The 24,422-nt window shown below is 36.8% G+C and overlaps 2 protein-coding genes across 2 annotated transcripts in view; one reads left to right on the top strand and one right to left on the bottom strand.

Annotated features, from left to right (window-relative positions):
• Positions 1-2,845, bottom strand: part of WDHD1 (WD repeat and HMG-box DNA binding protein 1) — a 30,176-nt gene extending 27,331 nt beyond the window's left edge. Inside the window, exons 1-2 of the mRNA XM_032875085.1 lie at positions 2,741-2,845; positions 2,435-2,527 (exon numbers count right to left, since the gene is read on the bottom strand). Coding sequence (XP_032730976.1) covers positions 2,435-2,511 — 77 coding nt within the window. The 5' untranslated portion in view covers positions 2,512-2,527; positions 2,741-2,845. The remainder of the gene's footprint in view (positions 1-2,434; positions 2,528-2,740) is intronic.
• A 66-nt stretch (positions 2,846-2,911) lies between these two features.
• SOCS4 (suppressor of cytokine signaling 4) lies at positions 2,912-21,163 on the top strand. The gene is made up of 2 exons (XM_032875336.1): positions 2,912-3,197; positions 18,622-21,163. Exon 2 carries the CDS (start codon positions 18,714-18,716, stop codon positions 20,037-20,039), a length of 1,326 nt encoding a protein of 441 aa, XP_032731227.1. The 5' UTR covers positions 2,912-3,197; positions 18,622-18,713; the 3' UTR covers positions 20,040-21,163.
• Positions 21,164-24,422: the final 3,259 nt, after the last annotated feature.

Genomic DNA, 24,422 nt, shown 5'->3' with positions numbered 1-24,422 from the left:
GCCTTCTAGACATCATTCTTGTCTCTTGATTTTCTGCTTTTCCAGTCACCTTTTCTTAGTCTCCTTAGCTGGATCTTCCTCTCCAACTTGATCTCTAAATGTTTTGGAGCGTCCCAGGGCTTAGCCCTTGAACCTTTTTCCTTTACATTTACTCTATCCCTAGGTGATTTCATCTAAGTTCATAGCATTAAATATCTACTTATTGACAACTTCCACATGTAGATTTCCAGCCTGGACCTCAATCCTGATCTCCAGGAAACATCAGCAAAAGATAGAAATTTCTAGGGTGCCAAGGTGGCTCAGTCGGTTAAGAGTCTGCCTTCAGCTCAGGTCATGATCCCAGGGTCCTAGGATTAAGTCCATCAGGCTCCCTGTTCAGTGGGGAGTCTGCTTCTCCCTCTCTTTGTGCCTGCCACTCTGCCTGCTTGTGATCTCTCTCTCACACTCTCTCTAATAATAAATAAATAAATATTTAAAAAAATATATATATAGATTTCTGTTTCTAGCTTACATTTATTACTTCTCTTAGCTTTCAATCCATTTTATCCAACTGTCTACGTCTCTAATTGATCTCAAAGAAATATTCTAAATGTCCAAATGTAAACTCCTAATCTCCACTCTCATTCTACCTCTGAAATAAGCTCCTCTCCAAGCATTTCAGATATCTGTGAATGGCACTATCATTTCTCCAAATGTTACAACCAGAAACATAGATATTATCCCATACATCTCCCTCTCCTTCATCTTTAATGTCTGATCCACCCTATTGATTCTACCTTTTAAGTATTTCCTGAATGTATCCTTTTTTCCATACACATCTTCTCTAAGCTTCCATCATACTCTACCAGAGTAATACAGATCCCAGTCTTTCTGCATCTACTTCTACTCCTCCAATTCATCCTCCACGAAACTTCTCAAAAACAAGAAAGAGTCTGGTCTCATCTCTCTGCTTCAAATTTTTAATACATTCCTACTGCTTTTAGAATTAAAAAAAAAAGATTCTTTAATAAAGTACATAAGGTCCTGGTTAGGATAACCACTACCTACCTTCACAGATTCATCTCTCATCAGCCCCCGTATCACACTCTACATTTTGGCATCCCTAGCTTTCTTTCAGTCCTTTGAGCATGGTCCCTACCCCCACTGGAATTTTGCAGTGTTCCCTCTGTCTGGAATGCCACCACTACCACCTCACTGCCATCACCACCCCATCTCTTTTTACTCCCTAACGTCTACTCAATCTTCAGATCTCATCTCAAGAAACAACCCCTCAGAGAAACCTTCCCTGCTTCCTCAAGCTGTATCAACTTCCCTTCAAATATACTTATCATTGCACCTATCACTTATTTCTAAACATACATTTGCTTTTGTGATTAATTTGTGCTCAATGTAGGTCAATTTAAAAAGACTTTAAAGTCAATTAAGGAATAGATTGTGCTTTGTACTACTGTACCTCTAGCCTCCACCAGACTTGACACCCAAGTATTTTTTTCAGTGAAAGAATCAACACAGGAGTGACAGTGGAAGCCACACAACTGGACAGTACTGCAGGGGAATGAAACTTAAAAAGGTAAAAGAGACCGGGGTTTTGGGAAAATATCACAATTTAGCAATCAAGCAGAGGAAATAAGTTGGAAAAAAAGCTATCAAAAGGGGGTATAGGGTAACTGAGTGATGGACATTAAGAAGGGTACCTGATATCATGAGCACTGGATATTATATAAGTGGTGGCTTATATGGGTGGCTCAGTGGTTAAGCGTCTGCCTTTGGTACAGGTCATGATCCCAGGGTCCTGGGATGGAGTCTGGCATCAGGCTCTCTGCTGAGCAGGAAGCCTGCTTCTCCCTCTCCCACTTCCCCAGCTTGTATTCCCTCTCTGTCAAATGAACAAATAAAATCTTAAAAAAAAAAAAGACTGATGAATCACCAACCACGACCTCTGAGAGCTAAAAATACATTATATGTTAATTTAAAAAATAAATTAATTTTTTAAAAAGCCATAAAAAGGTTAAAAACAACAATGAAAAAATGAAATAGCATCACAAAAGCCACGGAAAGATATAATACCAAAAAGATAGAACAGGCCACTGAATTTGACAAGTAGGTGATCTGACAAAAAAATAATGTGGAAAAAAAAAAATAATGTGGGACGCAGAGAGGAAGGCAACAAAAGGAAAATACGGGGGAAAGGTCACGTCTTTCCAACTCGTCTGGAAATCTGATTTCACACTCGCTTTTCCGAGATACTAGTAACTACCATGTCGGTCCGAATGAACAATAAATCTAAGGGAAATATATGTGCCATTTTAGATTTCAGCCTTATTTCTCTCTACCTGGGTGAGTCATTTTAGGTTGACTACTTATCTACCTTAAAACAACAAAAGTGCTAATACTTACACGAGAAAAAATGTTTTTGTTTTTCCAAGCACCTTACCTCCCCAAATCATCAAAACAGACATCTGTGTGTCCCTCTGTATGTCCAAATCTCATCGGCTTCTGTGTGGCAGGCATCTTTTCTTCTACCTACCTAAAAATGTTTTATAAAAGCTGATATTATTTTAAAGGTGAGGAAAGACGGTGGCTGATGGGGAAGGGAAGTTAGTCTCCGGCGGCCCCTTTTCCCCCACCCTGGTGGCACAAACAAGATATAGCAGAGGGTTTGCCAGACAATAAGCCGGGAAAAGGACACGCTTCCCTTCGGTGCGCGACAGGGGCACCGGCGGGGGGAACGAGTACTCACCAAAGGGACCGACCTCCTCCACTAATGAAAAACGCGTTGCAAGAGCCAACCGAGCGCCGCTTCCCGCGCTCTGGCGAACTCGCTACACTGCGTCTGCGCCCGCTCGCTCACGCCCAGCGCCGGGCGGGACCGAAGTCGCCGGGTGGTGGCGTCAGCGGCGCGCCGCCTGTAAAGGAAAAAGCCGGTTGCTAGGGGAGTGAGGAAGAAAGGGAGGGTGCCGAACACGGAAGTGATGGCAGCGCCTTGGGAGTAGGTGGAGGCGGTGACCGCAATGTGTGAGACAGGAACTCAGCGCCGACGGGTGGGGGCTTGCACAAAGGCATCGGCCTTTTAGGACCTACACGAGGTGCAGAAGTGGCTGGGCCTCCCTTCTCCACCTTAGCGAGCACTCAAGAGGGATGGCGATGGTGATGGCGGCAGTTTCTCGGACCGCCCCAGTTAAGCTGAGGTCTGAGAGGTGAGTGGGGGAAGGGTGGTTGCTGCCTGGCTTTGCCGACTGGGATCGGCTGTCGCCTTCCAGCCTCTCCTAACATGAAACCAAATCCGTGCAGCTGAACGTGTCCAGCTCCTCCTTGGGGCCCAGTTAGAGAATGAGGTCTTTGAGCATCTTCTGTCAAGGAGACCGAGACCCTTCCCAAACCTTTAATCTTGGCATCCTTCGTGTCCTCACCTTGTCGTTTCTATAGAGATAAAGGAGGGAAGATTTTCATCTCAATTCTCAGTTCCAAGAGGTATGGCCTGCACATTAATGCTTATGGGGGGGGGGAACCTCTCTACATATATGCCTTAAGAAGAAAGTAACTTGGGTTTCCCCCTTCACACCCCACCTAAAATTCTCTGAACTGCGTATTTAGAGCTAAAGGAAGAGCCAGAACTAAAGAATATTGTTGAATACTTAGTTCGCGCCTTACAATCTGAACCAAGGTCTTGGCTATTAAGTTCATGATTTGATTGTGTCCCTGTGTTCTCCCATGTTGGTAGACGGGTCTGATGAATACCCTCACAGTTACATATTTTTGTGGTACCCACCTTCTAGTCTGCATCAGACACTAATTTATGAACTAAGGGAGACGTTTTTCTGGTGTAGACATTTCCCCATTGTTTTTCAACCTGGTTCCATTGTGAAAAGTTGCACAGTTACACAAACGGTGCTATTGTTCTTCCTGTCTTGGCATGCTGTGAATGTTGTTTCGAGTACTAGGGTTCCACATAGGCTTCCTAGATACTCAAGTTTGGTATGTTAATGAAGAAGAAAAATGGTTGGCTGAAAATGAACTTGGAATTTGTGGAAAAATAGCCAAACTATTGAGGATTTCCCACAACAGCAAAAGACACCTGAGATGATTCTTTCTGAGTGACTTAATTTTATTTAGTTAATTTTATTTTTAATCATTCATTAATTTTTAGATAGATTTGTAATTTTTTTTATCCAAGTAAATATCACTGGATAGACTATGGGATTGAAGTTGAACTCTGATAATATTTGTCTCTATATTGAATATATCTTGATGAGATTTTAGGGCAGTACTATTCAGAGCTCAGCACAAAAAAAATTGGAACAAGAGTTATAGGTATAAAATGCCCTAACTATGACATCTATAACACTATGTGACTTTAAAACTATGAATGGCTTTGTGGCCATTCATGGCCACATGAATGAATGGCTGGGTGGCTCAGGTGGTTAAGTGACTGCCTTCAGCTCCGGTCAAGATCCTGGAGTCCCAGGATCTAGTCCCACATCTCGCTCCCAGCTCAGCAAGGAGTCCTCTTCTCCCTTTGACCCTCCCGAGTCTCATGTGCTCTCGCTCTCTCTCTCTCTCTCTCTCTCTCAAATAAATAAATAAAATGTTTTTTAAAAAATAATTAAACTATGAATGGTATCTATATTTCTCTCCCTCAACTCTGCCTTAGCAATCAAGCCATTTGATCCATAGGTTAAAGAAAAATTTCCTTTACAGATTTCACATGTATGGAAAGAGCTTAGGCCTTAGAGTCAAACAGCCCCAGGTTTTAATCTTTGCTGGCAGTTACTCATTGTATGACCTTGAATATGCTTTACTTTTTCTGAATGTCAGATTTCTTATTTCTAAAATGGAGATACCTGCTTCCATGGATTGTTATAGTGTATAGAAGATACTAGTGGATGTATAAAACTAATTGTTACTAATGTCTGGTGTTATTAACAGGGTACCTTGGGTGGGTAGTTAGTGCTTTTATTTAAAATAGACTTTGTTTTTGTTTAAATCATTATCCTGTAAAAGTTTTCAAGTATTAAAAGATATACTCTTACTTTTGCTGGTATTACATTTCTCTTTCAGTCAAATGCCGACAAATTTTAATGTCCGTGAGTTCATGGTCTTGATGGAAACAGACATTCAAACAACATGTACAAGATAGTGTGGTAATGAAATGCAAGTAATTTAAATGTTAGCAAGATACTGTGGTTATTTAGGATAATGTAGCCTTTAAAAAAGTCTGTTGTGGCTGTCAAAATTTTCTAAAGGGATTTATTTATCATTAACAGTGGGTGTCTCATAGGAGTAGGTAGCTGAATGAACTCCCTGAAAATGACACCAAGATCACAGTTTAAACTGCTGTGAAATTAGTTAGCTTTGCTCTGTTGTGACCATTTATAGTGTCCTTACACTCACAAATAATGTTCTCAAGAGCAATACGATGAGAAAACATGAATATATTACAATTCTGCTGATGGTGATGAGTATTAGCTATATTATGTACTCTTAGAGACTCAGTTTATCTAAGAAACATACCAGTATTGTGTTATGGAAGGAGTTTAAAAAAATGCATTTTCAACAAAATATGTACTTGATGTAAAAATCACCAATTATGTGAAAGATAAGGCTGGAAGAGAATGTTAAAATAACTGAAGAGAGGGACATCTGGGTGGCTCAGTCAGTTAAGCATCTAACTCTTGATTTCATCTCAGGTCTTGAAATTTGAGCCCCAAGTGGCCTCTGCTCTGGGCATGGAGCCTACTTAAGATTCTCTCTCTCCCTCTGACCCTCAACCCCCATCTCTCTGACACGTGTGTGTTCTCTCTCCCTCGCTCTCAAAAATAAATGAGAACGGAGTATTGAAGAAAATAATATCAAAGGCAATTTAGAAATCTGAAGATCTGTGTATCTCTGAAGATGTCCTGAAACTTACCAGCCTATTTAATTTATTTTTGGAGTAAATAATACTTGAATATGTGTAAACTTACTAAGTTATAAAAGACAATACAATAAAAGTTCTTTGCCCAGCTATCCAGTTCTTGTGGCTAGAGACAGCGACAGTATTTGATTATGTTGTCACCTGGATAGTGGATCCTTACATAGCAAGACAGATATAATCACACTTTTATTGATGAAGAGACCAACTCAGATTATAGTTTGTCCAAAGTCACATTCCTACCAAATGTCAAAATGAGAGATGGAGCTCAGATCTTTTACCTTCAGATTCAAGGTAGTCTACCATACTGTTCCTCCATATCATAAGTTTTGCCATAAAACTTAGAATTTAGTAAAAAACATCAGGACACAAAAGCATTTTAAGTCTAGAGTCACCTTATACTAGTTTATTAAAACTTGTATTGGTAAAACTTATCACCCAAGCTTAAATAGAAGGATATGTAATTTTTTTAGGGTATGTATTTATTATAAACAATGGAAAGAATAATTTATAATCAGAAGAAACTTTGCCTACTCTTTCTGTTGAAATCTATGTATTTACTAAATTTGCTTGCTAGAAGCTACATTTTTTAAAAAAGATTTTATTTATTCATTTGACAGATAGGGATCACAAGTAGGCAGAGAGGTGGTGGGTGGTGGGGCGGGGATGGGCTGGGGGGGATGGGGCCAGCAGGCTCCCTGCTGAGCAGAGAGCCTGATGAGGACCCTGAGATTATGACCTGAGCCAAAGGCAGAAGCTTAACCCACTGAGCCACCCAGGTGCCACAAGAAGCTACATCTTTTAATAATTAAAGGTTTAGGGCGCCTGGGTGGCTCAGTGGGTTAAAGCCTCTGCCTTCAGCTCAGGTCATGATCCCAGGGTCCTGGGATTGAGCCTCACATAGGCTTTCTGCTCAGCAGGGAGTCTGCTTCCTCCTCTCTCTGCCTGCTTCTCTGCCTATTTGTGATCTCAGTCTGTCAAATGAATTTTAAAAATCTTTAAAAAATAATAATAATTAAAGGTTTAGTTATTTATACCTGTAAATATTTTTAAAGAATTTAAATTTTTTTAACTTTTTAAAAGGACAGTGTTTAATATCAGGAGTAATATAAAGTGCTTCATGATATTTCAGAAATGCTGAAGCTGGGGCACCTGGGTGGCTCAGTGTGTTAAGCCTCTGCCTTCGGCTCAGGTCGTGGTCTCAGGGTCCTGGGATTGAGTCGCTTGCTTGCTGTTGTCTGGCTGGCTGCTCAGCGGGGAGCCTGCTTCCCTTTTTCTCTCTGCCTGCCTCTCTCTCTGCCTCTCTGCCTACTTGTGATCTCTCTCTTTCTCTCTCTGTCAAATAAATAAATAAAATCTTAAAAAAAAAAAAAAAAGAAAGAAAGAAAGAAATGCTGAAGCCCCCTCGGCCTCAGATTTTCAAGCCTTATATGCCTTTGTTTTCTCTTGTTCCTTTTTTTTTTAATTTTGCCACTTGCCCACCTCTCATTTTTAGAAATTAATTTTACATAAAAAGTTCTGAGTACTCTTGGAAGCTAACTAATATGCATTTTCATTAATCTCAATGTATGCTATTTTCATACATCTTAATCCTGGTGGTAAAAACATAAGGCAGCTGGCATTATCCAGATTTTGCAATGTGAAAATTGAAGCTAAATGAGATTTATAATCAGATAATATAACTAGTATGTGACAAAGTCTGGATTTTAGCCCATGTTTGATGATTTAGCCCCTCATGCTATTTCATCTGCCCATGATCATTTTTAAATTTAATATAGTAAAAAACTAGATTGTTGATTTTTTTATAGATGTTTAAAACATTAAAATTTTCTCTCTTTTTTTAAGATTTTATTTATTTATTTGACACAAAAAGAGAGATATCACAAGTAGGCAGAGAGGCAGGCAGAGAGAGAGGGGGAAGCAGGCTCCCTGCTGAGCAGAGAGCCCAATGTGGGGCTCAATGCAGGGTTTGATCCCAGGACCCTGAGCCGAAGGCAGAGGCTTAACCCACTGAGCCGCCCAGGCATCCCTAAAATTTTCTCTTTAGACTAAATCACTCTTACAGGAAAATAAACTGCAAGAAACTAGAACAAAATGTCTAAATTCACTACCTTTAGGTAATTGAATTATAGGTTTTTTTAAACTTTTAAACTTTTCTGGATGTTCCATAAATTTATACTGAGCATATATTGTTTTTATAATTAAAAAATTATAAATTGGAAAGAAAAAATACATTTGTTTAATCCAGTTTATTCCCTAAAGAGTTAGAATCATGTATCTTAAATATTTTGGTTTTTAAGATTCTTTTAAGGTCCTTCCACTTTTAAAAGTCCAGGTACTGCCAGCTCTTAGTTTTCTGTTCTCTCTTGTTCAGTGACAGGTTCCTGGCCACTTCTCTCTGGCATGCTCAGGGAACATACAATCATTTAAATATTAGCCCAAGTTAATATTTCTCCTAAAATTTGCTCCAAAAGGATTTGTGTGGACTAAGTATAGGAAACTGTGGCTTAGCAGTCTTCTTAACTGAAGGACCTATCAGAACCTTTTGCTAAATATGCATTGTAGTAGTTCAGATGGGAAGCCATTCCTAAGCTTGTTTAACAAGGAAACCCCTATCTCTCTAGAATGTGTATTAACATCTTTTAGAACTAGTGTCCATGAAAGTACAGGCTGGCGGACACCAGCATAAGCAAACTATAATTGGGAAAGTAAGTGGAGAGTATGGGGAGAAGGCGGATATAATAGTACTAATTAGTAATTCCTTTTGTTTGTTTATTATTCCAGTTAGATCCCATGAGCCCTGTTTTGGTAGCATGAAAATGGCAGACACCAAAATATTTACTGGAAAATGAACCTATATTGCTCTTGTCATGAGAAAAACAAAACAAAGCATTTTTTTAGTGCTGAGATTTTTTTTTCATGTGAACAAACCTGGTTTTCGTGTTTTTCCTTAATATTTCAAGGAATTCATCGTCATCTACTGTCCAGTATATTCCATTTGTGGGCTCTAAATGTCTCCAAAGAATCCTCCTCAAGTATCAAACTATGATCAAATGTTAAGGACTATGACCCATACAGTCCAATCCAGCTATCACAAACTATGATCAGAATACTTTCTGATCATAGTCTGTGATCAGTTTGGGGACATATAATGGCAGGTAAACCTTGGAGTCCTGGATTTGGTCAGGAAATTCCCAGAGCTGAAGTACTACCAGAGTAATAATTTATTTATAAGTTCTTTATGTAGCATAATAAATAATTATTTTAGGATCAAATTTATTTTAATTTAGTATTTACATGAATTCTGGCCTTAGATATGCATCAGCATTGTAGATAAAGTCGTTGTTCAGTGAATAATTAATACATACAATAATGCTTTGGTATTCAGTGTCATAGAGAATATAATGAATTTTTCAGATGAAGTTTACCCCTTTAATTATTGGCTTTTTATTTTTTTTTAAGGAGCCTTCATGCCCAACATGGGCCTTGAACTCATAACCCCCTGAGATTGAGAGTTGCATGCTCTGCCTACTGAGCCAGCCAGACAGGCATCCCAGGCATCCCTAATAGTTGGCTTTTTAACAATTTTCTGTAGAAATCTTGAATTAAAATCACCTCTTTGGCCTTATTCAATAGACCTAATTAAATGTTATTTAAACCTTTGTTAGTAGAATGGCTATGTTGGATATTTATTCTAGGTTCACTGTCCTTGCAGTAGAAGCTGGAATCACATGACTGCTGGGAATCTGAGAACTTGCTTTCTTGAAAATAACTTTTATATAAATTTGCTTTTTTAGATATTTGCCTCTTGCTCATTAAGAAATAATAATTTTGGGGGTGCCTTGGTGGCTCAGTGGATTAAAGCCTCTACCTTCAGCTCCAGTCATGATCCCAGGGTCCTGGGATCGAGCCCCGCATTGGGCTCTCTGCTTAGCAGAGAGCCTGCTTCCTCCTCTCTCTCTCTACCTGCCTCTCTGCTTACTTGTGATCTCTGTCAAATAAATAAATAAAATATTTAAAAAAAAAATAATTTGTAAAAGATGTCACTGTGTACTCCCCAGAGCAATGTAATTTAGCTGCCTTCATAAAAAATTAATTATTGAATCAAGAGCCAAAGCTACCTTCTCCCTAGTGATTTTTTTTCACCCTCTTAAAAAAAAAAACTTTGCAGTTACCAACAAAGATCTTTGATTTGTCAACACCCTTTAAAGTATCATCTTTGATTTCTATACTACATAAAAAATGGTAGTAAAGGCACTTTTTTTTTTAAAGATTTATTTATTTGACAGAGAGAGAGAGAGAGAGAGGTCACAAGTAGGCAGAGAGGCAGGCAGAGAGAGAGGAGGAAGCAGGCTCCCTCCTGAGCAGAGCCCAATGCAGGACTCGATCCCAGGACCCTGAGATTATGACCTGAGCCAAAGGCAGAAGCTTAACCCACTGAGCCACCCAGGTGCCCCATAAAGCCATTTTCTTATCACTTTGAATCTCTTCTGCCTCATTTATTCGAAATTTGTAAAATTCCAAGAACTAGTGATAGGCTATTTGAAAGGATTCATTCAGATTCAGAACCCAACACTTTTTTTTTACGTTTAGATTTTACTTCTAAAGGCAAGACACCAAAACACTTTTCTAATACTCATCTTCAGTCTTTAAAAATAGAAGAGTAAAAATAATGTTCTCATTAAAAATTATTATTTTTATGGAGAACACTGTGATTGAACTTTTATTTTTAAGAATTTTAAGGTTTGGGGGCACCTGGGTGGCCCAGTGGGTTAAAGCCTCTGCCTTTGGCTCAGGTCATGATCCCAGGCTCATGGGATCGAGCCCCGCATCAGGCTCTCTGCTTAGCAGGGAGCCTGCTTCCTCCTCTCTCTCTCTCTGCCTATTTGTGATCTCTCTCTGTCAAATAAATAAGTAAAATCTTAAATAAATAAATAAATAAAATCTTTTTTTAAAAAAAGAATTTTAAGGTTTGGAAAAAAAGAAAAAGAAAAAAAAGAATTTTAAGGTTTGGGGTACCCAGGTGGCTCAGTCGGTTAAGCTTAGTAAGTGTCTGACTCTGGATTTCATCTCAGAGCATGATCTCAGGGTCATAGGATTGAGCCCCATGTCAGACTCCACACAGCATGGAGCCTGCTTAAGATTCTCTCCCTCTGCTCTATTCCCCACCCCTTGCATGCACTCGCTTTAAAAAAAAAAAAAAAAAAGTTAAGTTTTAATAAAACTTGTGGAAGAGATTAAAAAACTATTTTTCTAAGTGTAAAGATTTGATAGTTTATACATATAATGGATTTTTATCTTTTTTGTAAAGAAGTCATGTAATAGTGAAGGAAATTCTGAATATCTTTTCTAAAAAGATCTCTCTGTAGCACAAATTTTTTTAAGCAGTTACTTTCTTAGTAATTAAGATGTTACCTACACCATGAAGTAACCAACTATATGTTTTGTTTTGCCTTTCTTTTTTAATATATCTGCTAAATAGCTTCTGAGAACCACTTATCCCAGTAAAGATCATCAATTTTAGAACACCTTAAATTTCAACAACTTCAGTACTTTGCTAATTACCTTAAGGTAACTAGCAAACCTGATGTGTTATAAAATTTCTGTGATTGTGTCTATTTACAAATATTGTGAAGATTATATTATTTAAGGTAATATAATCCACAAATCTATTCTAGCAACATGGAAGCAGGTGCAGTTCACTGTAAGTAAACAAAGAAATGGAGAGGGCTGCCATCAGGTCCTCAGCTTTTTGGAACTACCACTCTTCCTTCAGGAACAGAACACCATCCAACAAGTAATTTGACAATGAGTGATGGGAACATTGCCAACCATTTATTCAACAGTAATGAATTTTAATTTTTCTAATGTTTATACAAATATAAGTAGAAGTTAAATTTTCTTTCTACTGTGAAGACTATAACATTAAATGACATTTTGGACCATATATTGATATGGTATGTTTTACCAAATCAATTTTTTGCCATAATTTATAAAAGTGGGAGGGACTTCTAAAGCATGAACTCAGTTTTCTAGCAAAAGAATAGCTATGTAAAATTTATAGAAGGCTATAATTCTCAGATACATAAAAAACTAAGTCAAGATTTTCTGTTTATTAACTCTTTTTAAGTACAAGTAAATGTATGGAACATTCATCTAGGGCTATGGTATGTCACATTATTTTATGGACATCTGCAGCATTAGCACATGTAAGAACAGTTAACCAAAAATCCAGAGAATACTTAATTTATTATTAACTATTATATACAACTTGATAACCTTGTCAAAGTAAATCTGTTGGCATGTTAGCTTATATAGAATAAGGGTGGAAATTAGTTCTCTGGGAGAAAATGGGAAACTGTTCTCTAGCTTTGTGTCTCTTGAGTTCCAGCTATATCTGGCATGTTGATCCTTTTTCACTGAAACATGTTATCCTCCTGAAAATTCTATTTGCTTATAAACTTTTTAAGTTAGAATTGGACAAGAGACAAAAGTATTTTGTCATGTTGTCATTATATACTATTTCTTTTTTTTAAGATTTATTTATTTGAGAGAGAGAGAGAGAGAACAAGTAGGAGGGACAGGAAGAGGGAGAGAGAATCTCAAGCAGACACCATGATGAATGTGGAGCTGAACATGGGGCTGGGGTCACGACCAGAGCAGAAAACAAGAGTTGGACATTCCCAACGACTATGTCACCCAAGGAATAATTTCTATTAAACTGGCTTATGTGCTTTAATAAAACAATATATGTATAATCTGTTTCTTTTAAAAAAAAATAAGAACATTTATTGATTACTTAATACATTTAGGATCTGAGCTGAGTACTTTATATACATCATTTCATTTAATCCCCAACAGTTGAATGAAATAGCATCAATATCTCTGTTTTTTTTTTTTTAAGGTTTATTTATTTATTTGTCAGAGAGAGAGAGAGAGCGAGCATAAGCAGGCAGAGTGGCGGGCAGAGGCAGAGAGAGAAGCAGTCTCCCCGCTGAGAAAGGAGCCTGATGCAGGACTCGATCCCAGGACACTGGGATCCTGACCTGAGCCAAAGGCAGCCACTTAACTGACTGAGCCACCCAGGCATCCCCAATATCTCTATTTTATAGATGAAAAACACTGAGGTTTCAAGTCATATGGCTAGTATAAAATAAACCAGACTCAAACCATACTGCTAGTGGCCGCCATTACTGTGCTGTGGAACTGCATTCTTGTCATATCCATGCATAAAGATGTTGAAAATGTTAAAATGGTTTTTGCTGAATGGTAGGGTTAGATAGCTTGGGTGTTTTTTTTTTTTTTTTTTCATAATTATAAGCTTAGTTTGAATTAATCATGACTATGAATTATGGTTATTTATGTTCATCAAAATGATATATGCACCCAGGTTAAAAATGAAGTTGAAATATTAGATAATATAAATGCTATAGTCCTACCCATTCCAAAGGCATCCACTTTCAATCTTTTAACTGTTTTTCAGATATTTACCTTTATATTTCTAAATCATATGCTAATACTTTCTTGATTCATCAGTTATCAGACATTGTCACTTGACTTCCTTTTATGATAGATGAGGATTCAACTCTTTTAGTCTCCTTTTTTTTTTTTAGTCTCCTTTCTTTCCATTTTCTTTTTTTTTTTTTTAAGATTTTGTTTATTTATTTGTCAGAGTGAGAGAGTGTGAATGAACACAAGCAGGAAGCAGCGGGAGCGGCAGGCAGAGGGAGAAGCAGGCTCCCCGCTGAGCAAGGAACGTGATGCAGGACTTGATCCCAGGACCCTGGGATTATGACCTTAGCAGAAGGCAGATGCTTAACCAACTGAGCCACCCAGGTGTCCCATCTTTCCATTTTCTTGATTGCATTCATATCACAGTTTTGATGAATATGTAAATGATATTTTCAGTCCTGAGCCAAATGTTTTACAACTCTACTTTCTTGTATAACTCTTGAATTTTTGTGTAATTGATAATTACCTAATTCTTCTTCTGTTGGCATTGTTCTCAATTGAATTTTCCAGAAGTCTGTTCTTTTTTTTTTTTTTCCCCTCAAGATCTTCCACCTTGGAGTCTATAGCCTTGTGTCGTTAAGTGGACTAGTTGCTCTGGAGACCCTATTATCTAGAGACTTTCCTTCTTCATCATCCTAAGAATTCACATTTCCTCTCTCTAGTGTTAAATTTTATTTCCTGTGTTATGTCTTTTGTTGTGGGTGTACATTCTAATTTTAGAAGACTGTATCTTGCAATATGAGGTAAAATTGTTAATGCTTTGCATATCTGAAAATTTCTTTAATTTATCCTCATATTTGATGGATAATTTGGCTGGTTATCTCTTCAAAGTTGGAAAGTAGCTTCTAGCTTCCCAAACTAGCCTCTGGCTTCCAGTGTTACTATTGAGAAGCCAGATGCCATTTATTTACAATCCTTTGTGGCCTTTTTTCCTCAGGAAGATTTGTTTTGTTTTGGTTTAAAGTTTTTATTTATTTATTTGACAGAGAGAGAGAACGATCACAGGTAGGCAGAGAGGCAGGCAGAGAGAGAGGGAGAAGCAGGCTCCCCGCTGAGCAGAGAGCCTGATGTGGGGCTCGATCCCAGGACCCTGAGATCATGACCTGAGCCAAAGGCAGAGGCTTAACTCACTGAGCCACCCAGGTGCCCCAGGAAGACTGTTTTTTAATTTTTATCTAGTTTGGGGTGTGGACTTACTTATTTCTTTATTTAACTGTGGTAAGAACACTTAACATGACATCTGCCCTCTTAACTTTAGTGTCTCCACTTTATCTCTAGGGTTCTAAATTTTAGAATAATAGAGCTCGGTGTGCGTTTCCCCCCATTGTGCTGGGTACTCAGTGGACTCTATCAGTATGAATGCACATATCCTTTGGTTCTGAGAAATTTTCTAACATAGTTTCCCTTCTTCATTTTGTTATTTTCTGTGAAATGTCTATAGTGATCCTCTAAGTTTTTTTACCTTTTGTGTCTAATAAACCATTTTTTTCCTATTTCATGTTATTTCCTCAATTTATTCTCCCAAACTTTACTATTGAATATTTTATCTCTGTAATCATATTCTTAATTTACAAAACTTTCTTATTCTCCGATTGTCCCAGACACCTCTTACTTATTCATAGGTGTGATATCTTCTCTTAACTTGGAAGAAATCAATTTTATTTTCTGCTCTTTTTGTGGTGATTGTTTTCTCTAAGCTTTTAGTTAGCCTCAAAAACTATTGTTGTTCATGTTAGAGGCTTTCCTCAAAAATCTGATGACCTGTGACCATTCATACTGTGGAGTGAATGAAGCACAACAATGCTGCCCGACAGCTGTGTGTGAGTAGGTGGGGCTTGTGGACTGGCAAGCTTCTCTGAATGCTTGGATGAGTATTCCAGTTTTATTTGTTTTATTTTGTTCTTTTTGATTCATTTATTTATTTTTAGAGAGAGAGAGAGTATACGTCAGGGGAGGGGCATAGGAAGAGGGAGAAGGAGAATCTGGAGCAGACTCCCCACTGAGCATGGAGCCTGGCAAGGGGCTTGATCTCACAACCCTGAGCTCATGACCCGAGCCACAGTCAAGAGTCCACTCTTGGATCGCTCAACCAACAGAGGTACCCAGGCACCTCCCCCCAAGCTTTTTATTGGTGGAGTCCCAGCTCTCAGCATCTAGAGGTCTTTTCTCTTTGGCCATTCTATTTCTTCTGCAAATCTTTTAGTCCCCTATTAGGAGGTATAAGTCTGGCTGCTGGAGTTTTGGGTGTTGGATGGAAAAAGGAAGTAGGAGCTTTCATTCTGATTTTTGTCCCAAACCTCCCCTCCGCCCTCTATGTCTGATATCCAGAGTTCTGGGCCTCACTAGTTCCTTTTCCCCAAATGATAAATATCCCATCTCCTCTAAGTGTAGGAGTAAAAAATGGAGAGGTCCAGTTGTACTTGTGCATATTTTCTACCCTGTTCTCCACCCACTTCTGTATCCTCTGGTGCCTCAGGGTCCTGGACTTTGCTTACTCTGTTGGTTTGCTTCTCATCCATGTCATCTCTGTGCCTAGTGTTACCTAGCTCTCAGCTGCTGAGTTATTTACTGCTCCTCCATTCATATTCTGTCCTTATATTTTGTGATTCAAGTTGTAGACATCTGCTAGTCTTGTTGAAGATAAGATTTGTGTTTTCTAATTTTTTCCTTGTTTTAGGTTGACTTCCGAGAGGATAGAGCAAAAAAGATTTTCACTTGGCCATTTCAAACCAAACAATTACTTATTTTATAATCAGAAGAAAACAAAAAGCTGTTCTCATTTTGAGGGGAAATGAAGTTACAATATTCACTAACAAATTTAGTAATGGGAAGCAGCAGGTGTAGTAGCTAAAGGAAGCATTAGAATCACTAAAGGATTTTATAGGAGACTTGGTTGTTACTGACAGCAGAGAGAACTTGAGAGAGAAAAACTGAAGCAGGCCCTGGTAAAGATGGGAATGCCATCAAGAACAGAGATAGGGAGCTTATCTTTGATAATAGAAGTGAAAGAAGAAATGGTACAAGGTAGAGTTAATAGGCAAGTTGAGGGAGTTTATATTCAGTGGAGTAAAGTTGCTTATAGAGTTTAATAAACTGCTGTTTGGATATTTTTTTAGTAAATCACCAGGCATTTCAGATCTTACACATTTTTCAGAACTGAATTAAAAAAGTAGAAACTACGTAGTATTAATGAAAAAGGTCTGCTTAGGGCTCCTTTATTACTTTTTTATCTTGAAAAATATGTTTAAATATAAGCTCTTAATAACAAGTGTCTCTTCTAATCAATGACTCTTCATATTCTTCAGCTTACTTTGTTGCTTCTTGTTTATTTTTGTTCAGTGGAACTTAGTCAACAAACAGCCAAAGCATAATGTTGAATATAATTTTGGTATAATAAATGATGATGTATCCCCCAAAATTAGATTTAAAAATACTTTCCCTATGGATTTTAAATGAGTGTACACTAGTGAGCTCACTAAACAAAATAGTCTGTATAATCACCAGGTGCTATTCAGCGTTCAGAAATGGAGTATTTTATTTGGCAAGTCTGATTCATTAGTTCACACTTTTAAGTACTTGCCAGTCTTATTTGCTACTACAGATGCTTGCTTGAAAAATCCTATTGCTTTGAAAATGCATTCAGGTGGCTCTAAACATTTACGTGACTGGTGGGATTCTAATGTTCCTCTGACATAATCAGAAACTTAATTGTAATGTCTCCAAATTCAAATTTCATTTGCAAAATATTTGAGATTATAAAATCCTTATTTAGGATTACAGAATCCCAATTCTGGACTTAATATTCCACCTAAGAATAGTTAAGCTAATCCCCTCTATGACCAATCATTACTATTAGTCTTAATAAAACTCAGTGCTTCACATTGTTTAATTCTAATATATCTAGCCAATTTTTTTTTTTAAGATTTTATTTATTTACTTAACAGAGATCACAAGTAGGCAGAGAGGCAGGCGGGGAGGAGGGGAGGAAGCAGGCTCCCTGCTGAGCAGAGAGCCCAATGTGGGGCTCAATCCCAGGACCCTGGGACCATGACCTGAGCTGAAGGCAGAGGCTTTAGCCCACTGAGCCACCCAGGTGCCCCTGTAGCCAGTTTTATAAGACAGTCATTGCTCTATAGAAATTTATCTGCTTGTTTCTCAAGATTACCAAGAAAAATACAAGGGTGTATGTGTAAAGTAACAGATTTTTTTATCCTATTCCTTATTTTCTAAAAACTGCCTAGACTGATAGTGAAGTTGACCAGTTACTGAAATGAGTTGACAAAACTGCATTGGGAATGCTTGCATGACATTCCTGTTGTTCAGTGGTGATTATTTAATTCTCAACAGCTTTTATAACTTAAAGTTTATATTTTCAATATAAAATAGGAAATATAAAATAAAATAAAATATTTTATATAAAATAAAATAGGAAACAAAGCAAGGAGAGGGAGGTTGAGGGAAACTATAGGGTGGTGGTTCTCAAACACCAACTCATGTATTTCTACCTCTTGTAATCAATTCACTGACTGGTCTGCTGTGAAATAAAAATAAGGGGAGAGATTGGCATAAGGTATACCTCAAGACTAGAAATTGTTCACATTTTGAGCATACAGTTGGACTACGAGGCAGCCTCACTTTTTCCAACCTACATTGAAAATTAACTGTAGGAGAAGAATGTATATTCTTGACTCCTGGGCACTATGAAATTATAGTATATGGAAGAGCAGATCATTTAAGTGAAAACAAAATATCTTGGAACTGTCTTCCAACATATCCAGTACTCTTATCTTGTTCATGTACTAGTTATGCTTTTTCATCTTATGTCTGATTGGGGCTTAAAATAGAAACTACTGTATGTGAAGTAAATAACAGTTGGATGCCTGGGTGGCTCAGTTGGTTAAACTTTGTCTGATTCTTGGTTTCAGCTCAGGTCATGATCTCATGGTCAGGAGATCAAGCCCTATGTTGGGCTCAGTGCTCAGTGTGGAGTCTGCTTGAGATTCTCTCCCCCTCTCTCTGCCCCTCACCCCTACCCCACCCCTGCCCACTTGCTTATCCTGAGCATGGAGCCTGCTTAGGATTCTCTCTCTCCCTCTCCCCCTCCCCTGCTCCTGTGGTCTCTCTTTCTCTCTTTCAAAAAAAATTTTAAAAAAGAAATGAATGACAAATGACTGCTGTTTTGTTTTGTTTTCCTTTAGATATATCCAGAGAGTGCCCAGAAGAAACTTCCTGCTGGAAAAACTGAAAAAGCAGTATTTATAACACTGGAATTTGTGGATAATTTGTTAAAATGGCAGAAAATAGTGACAGTATTAGCAAAAATGTAGATGTGAGGCCCAAAACTAGTCGAAGTAGAAGTGCTGACAGAAAGGACGGTTATGTGTGGAGTGGAAAGAAATTATCTTGGTCAAAAAAGAATGAAAGTTGTTCAGATGCTGAAACAGTGAATGCTGTAGAGAAAACTGAAGTTCCTTTACGGAGCCAAGAAAGGAAGCACAGCTGTTCATCTATTGAGTTGGATTTAGATCATTCCTGTGGGCATAGATTTTTAGGCCGCTCTCTTAAACAGAAACTGCAAGATGCTGTGGGGCAGTGTTTTCCAATAAAGAATTGTAGTGGTCGGCACTCTTCGGGGCTTCCATCTAAAAGGAAAATTCATATCAGTGAACTCATGTTAGATAAGTGTCCTTTCCCACCTCGATCAGATTTAGCCTTTAGGTGGCACTTTATTAAACGACACACTGCTCCTATAAATCCCAAATCCAATGAATGGGTAAGCACAGACTCATCTCAGAGTGAATTGAGGGATGGTCAGCTAAAACAAAGAAGAAACGTGGAAGAAGAGGTAAACTGCTTCTCACAAACCAATATTCAGCCCTGTGTCGTAACCACCAACAGTGCTTCTTCGTGTAGAGGTGGTCCCGTGACTGGCTCTGTGATGAACCTGGTTTCAAATAACAGTATAGAAGATAGTGATATGGATTCGGATGACGAAATTATTACACTTTGCACAAGTTCCAGGAAAAGAAACAAACCCAAATGGGAAATGGATGAAGAAATCCTGCAGTTGGAAACACCTCCTAAGTACCATACCCAGATTGATTATGTCCACTGTCTTGTACCAGACCTCCTGCAGATCAATAACAATCCATGTTACTGGGGAGTTATGGATAAATATGCAGCTGAAGCTCTACTAGAGGGAAAACCAGAGGGTACCTTTTTACTTCGAGACTCAGCACAGGAAGACTATTTATTCTCAGTTAGTTTTAGACGCTATAGTCGTTCTCTTCATGCTAGAATTGAACAATGGAATCACAACTTTAGCTTTGATGCACATGATCCTTGTGTCTTCCATTCTCCTGACATTACTGGGCTCCTAGAACATTATAAGGACCCAAGTGCCTGTATGTTCTTCGAACCACTTTTATCCACTCCTTTAATTCGGACTTTCCCCTTTTCCTTGCAGCATATATGCAGAACAGTTATTTGTAACTGTACAACTTATGATGGCATTGATGCCCTTCCAATTCCTTCTTCTATGAAATTATATCTGAAGGAATATCACTATAAATCAAAAGTTAGAGTACTCAGGATTGATGCACCAGAACAATGCTAGGGAATGTGTAGGAATATGCGAATGATTATATACATATTTTCATTTAATATTTTATTTTTCTTATGTCACTTTGAATTTTTCTACAAGGGCAGTTGAAATCTAAAATAAATCTCTGCCCTAAATTTTACTTCCAGATCAGTTTATTTTTCTTATGATAAACTAATTGTTTAAAGTTACTAGGGGTTAATGAATATTTTTGACCAGGTGTTTGGTTTTTGGTTTTACAGATAGATTGTATACTTAATTTTTTTTCTTAATCGTAATTTGCTTAAGGTCCAGGGATATTTGAAATTTGGTAGGCATTGCAAATACAATTAAATAATCTATATTTCATACTTTCCTTTAAAAGTAAGCTTATGTCCTTTCCTACATGTTCCCTTGTTAACCTATGCCATTGGCATTCCTATACATAAAATATAGTTTCCTCATCCCCCTTTCCCGAGTTGTTTTAAAATTCTTCAGTTAACCTGAGTGTGTTGTAATTCACAATCCATATCAATGTAATTGAGTCTTGTACCTTAATAATAAATAATAGGGATGTTAAAGGTAACAAAATGGTTTGAAATTAAACTTGAAGTCTTTTCATTTTAAGTACTAACTATAAAGCAGTATTACTAAATTTGATTAATCTGATTAGGAAGAATCAAATGAGAACATGACTTTTTGGAAGTGAATTTATTTTCTACACTGTAGCATGGTCATTTATTTTTGAATAGGTCTTTCACTCAACCTAGATGAGTTGCTATCTTCAGAACAAATATTGTTCCTTTCTCACTGGAAGCTTTAAAAATAATAACACTATTAGTATAGTAGTTACTAACATATTAAAGCAACTATGGGGTTTTTCTGTATTTACTTATGACGTGTTTCTTCTGATTAGCCTTTTCATAGAAACTCTGAGCCTGATATTTTGGGGAGATGCCACGGTTTTATAAACAGCCAGAAATTTCCATCAGTAACCAAAGAGGACCTAAGTAGTCTTCATTATTTTAAAGTGAGCTTCACTAAGGATTCAAGAAGTAAAACATGGAGCTCGGTTTTCTGAAACTTAATATTGGTTTTGATTTTCAAGTTTCAAATAATTATTCCTGTCTTCAGAATTAACATGTCTTTACTGTGGCTTCTAAAAAGGGAAAACATTTTGAGAGCTACATGGCTTACACCATACTGAATAGCACTAGGCACTAGGAGTAGTATTTTAAATTTGCTATCCCAGTACAGAAGCATTTTTAGGAATGTCATCCCAGTATGATAAAGGTAAATGGAGTGATAAATTTCCTAGACAGTTACTTCTTCTGGTGAGCTGTCTAGCCCTTTGTACAAATTGGCATTTTTAATATCCTAGTAATTGATTTTTTTTTCCTAGTAATTGATTTCTTGATGCTAATTTAGGTCTGGTAGGAAGCTGCTTCTACCTGGATTGGAAGAAATTTGACTCAAGTTTCCAAGTTAGAACAGATGTTTCTTAAGTATCATTGCTTTTCTGTTGAAGTAGCATTTCCCTTTCATGCAGTTCTGTTGTAAACATAAAGATGGCATTTTTCAGTAATAGCTTTAAAATAAATTTTTAGCAATTACAACAAAATTAAACCAAGAAAATCTCTTACCATTTTCTAGCATTTTTTTTTTTTTTCTCAGTGATCTCAAGATTGTCTTATTCCAGGTAGGGTAACTACTAATTATGGCACCTCTCTGTGGAGTAATGAGGCTCAGGATATCATTAACACCGATATCAGGATAAATATCTCTTCTAAAGATGATATTTCCCTTTTACAAAAGTAGAAAAGTCTCATACTACCTCATCTTTATTGTGACACTTTTTGTAGATCACTGAGAAGCTTGTCTTATTTACCAATAAACCACTTCCTAAATATCCATTTTTGGTGAAAGAACACTAATAGTGTAGTAAGACTCTACCCATGATTATAGTTTTTTATCAGAATTTGATAATGAGACTTTCTGTTTCTGTGAAACAATTATTGTTTTAAATATTTTTCTTTTAAAAGTAACTTTTTATCAGTACAGAAAAACCTAAGGGATGACTAGCTAACAAATATTCTGTTATAGAGTAATTTTATAAAGAAAAAATGAAATATAATTATGTTGTCTTTTATAATGGTAAAAATTAATGTTTATATGAAAATCAAGATATGAGTAGCTTTTCATATATTCAAACTGGTTGCTTGTGATATATTTTCTTTGGCTTTCTTATTTTTTCAACTTAAAGGTATTAATAACTGTTAACATTTTCAAAATACTGCCATATATATATCCTTGAAGTAAATGATCTAATAAATGAGAGCAGGGAAGAGACTCATTTACTCTGAAATGGTTTGTATTTTTCCTTTGGTATTTGCTAGAACGAAAAGAAATATGGAAAGTACAAGTATAAAGACTTGAGAAGGAAATTGTTTACCACGAAGGAAAAAGGAAAGAGTAATTAATTTTTTAAAACATTAAAGAATTGGAATTCAGAAAGGTTAATACCTTTCTCTTACTTTGTGAGGATAAATTTGGAAGAGCATCCAGTATTCACAAACTTATTTTAAAAATGTAAAATATGTAATTATTGGAATATATAAAACAAAAGTGACTAAGTCATGAAAGGAACGTAAGGAAAGATACAAATATATCTAAATATAAATTTTGTAACTCTGGGTTTGTGGGCATTTGAAAAGTGTAAATTTGAGAGTTGAGAAAGCATCAGCATGGTGGAAATGTCTAGAGCTTATTGGTGAGAGAAGATGGAGCTAAAAGAAACAAGATAAAATATTAAAATTAAGAATTTAGGCATCACCTCAGGGAAGAGCCTTGATAGTGAAAGGGAACTACTTAACTGCTAATAGCTGGTCTGGACCAGACACTTAACTGCGCTTTGGGAATCATCCTGCACTAATCAGGAAATAAACTTGACTTTTCTATTTCTCAAGCTTTTCAGGACAATCCCACCACCACCACCATGCACTTTTTTTTTTTTAAAGCTATAGCATCTTGATTCATATTCTAATTCCTAAAATATTCTGAATGGATTTTTTTAGGATCCTTTAGCATTTTTGTATGAAAAATCCTATGTGATCTTTCTGTAGCTATGCCATTCACTTAAATAATTCATAGAAAGAATGGTTTAATTTAAAGGAAGAAGATTAAAGGAAGCTTTTAGTCAGCCTGTGGTTTGATTTATTGATTTGGTGAACAGAACTGTGTTCTTTCCTGAATTTCAGCTAATGGTCAAAGAATGGCTTTCAGTTAAAGTTGTGACTTATTATAAATAATATAAAGAATGTCTAAGTAATTAGAAATCCTTTAAAAAGTAGAGTAAATGTGGCCAATAGGACTCATACAAATTCCATTTCTTTTTATAAGAAAAACACAAGCCATTATCATTTATTCATGAGCCAAAGCCATTAAGAAGACAAATCAAGTTATCAGCTTCCTGTCTCTCTGAAGTTTGGATCATTTTATAGACCCACATAATAGAGCAGTTTTTTCCTTTGAAACAAAAACCTTGAAACCTAACTCTTACAAATATACTTAGTTTTCATTTAAAAACTTTTTTGTCGCTTTTATTTATAATGAGTCAAATAGGTTATATATTGATTTTGGTGGAGTAAATTTCACAGGAAAGTAGACTTAACTATTTCTGGAGACAACACAGGGAGAACAATGTTTAAATGTAAAAAAAAAAACAAAACAAAAAAAACTCCTATGTGTTAAATAATACCCAAATGAATGAAAGATTTTAAATCAAGCAGACTATTGTTTCTATTTTGGAAAAAAAATCTTTACAATTTTGGTTTTAACTCTAATCAGTTTTACATTTATTTTTATTTCTAGAGAATGAACAGAAAGCACAAAGTTTTTTTTTTCTTTTTTTAATGACCTAGTAGAAATGCTACAAGAGTCTGCCTATGCCATTCTAATATATTAAGATATTTGACACAGTGGAGGTGACTTTTTAAATGGATTGGCTTCTAAGAAGTGTAGACTAATGGATATGACCCAATGGAATGGGACTTGGGGTACATTAATCCTATTTCAAATAAAAGTGGAGTCTATTTTTTGTTTAATTCTGAATAGATTACTCAATCCTAAATATCTTCATCTCTTAGCGTATAAAATGTAGATAAATAATACTTGTCACCTGACTTCCTGAAGGTTAATTCTTCATTTAAGAGGTGACCCTTGGAGCATACTTGAAAGTAATTTCTGTAATTTCTTGAAAGTAACGTGATGATAGATTTTCAGAGTATCCCCTTAGTGGATCCTGCAAGTTCACATTCACTTCTTATAGTCTGTAATAGGCTTTCTTGGCTTGATTTGACAGAGATAACAGTACAATTTGGATTTGTGGTTTAGACTCGAATTGAATGAACAATTGCAGTT

Source organism: Lontra canadensis, unplaced genomic scaffold, assembly GCF_010015895.1.
Source record: "Lontra canadensis isolate GAN:19392208 unplaced genomic scaffold, GSC_riverotter_1.0 scaffold55, whole genome shotgun sequence".
Taxonomy (NCBI): Eukaryota; Metazoa; Chordata; class Mammalia; order Carnivora; family Mustelidae; genus Lontra; species Lontra canadensis.
Note: the sequence above shows the minus strand (reverse complement) of the source record. Positions and strands in the feature narration are given on the sequence as shown.

Bases quoted from the DNA above. Each gene is read 5' to 3' on its own strand.
- SOCS4 (XM_032875336.1), top strand. From the start codon at position 18,714: ATGGCAGAAAATAGTGACAGTATTAGCAAAAATGTAGATGTGAGGCCC.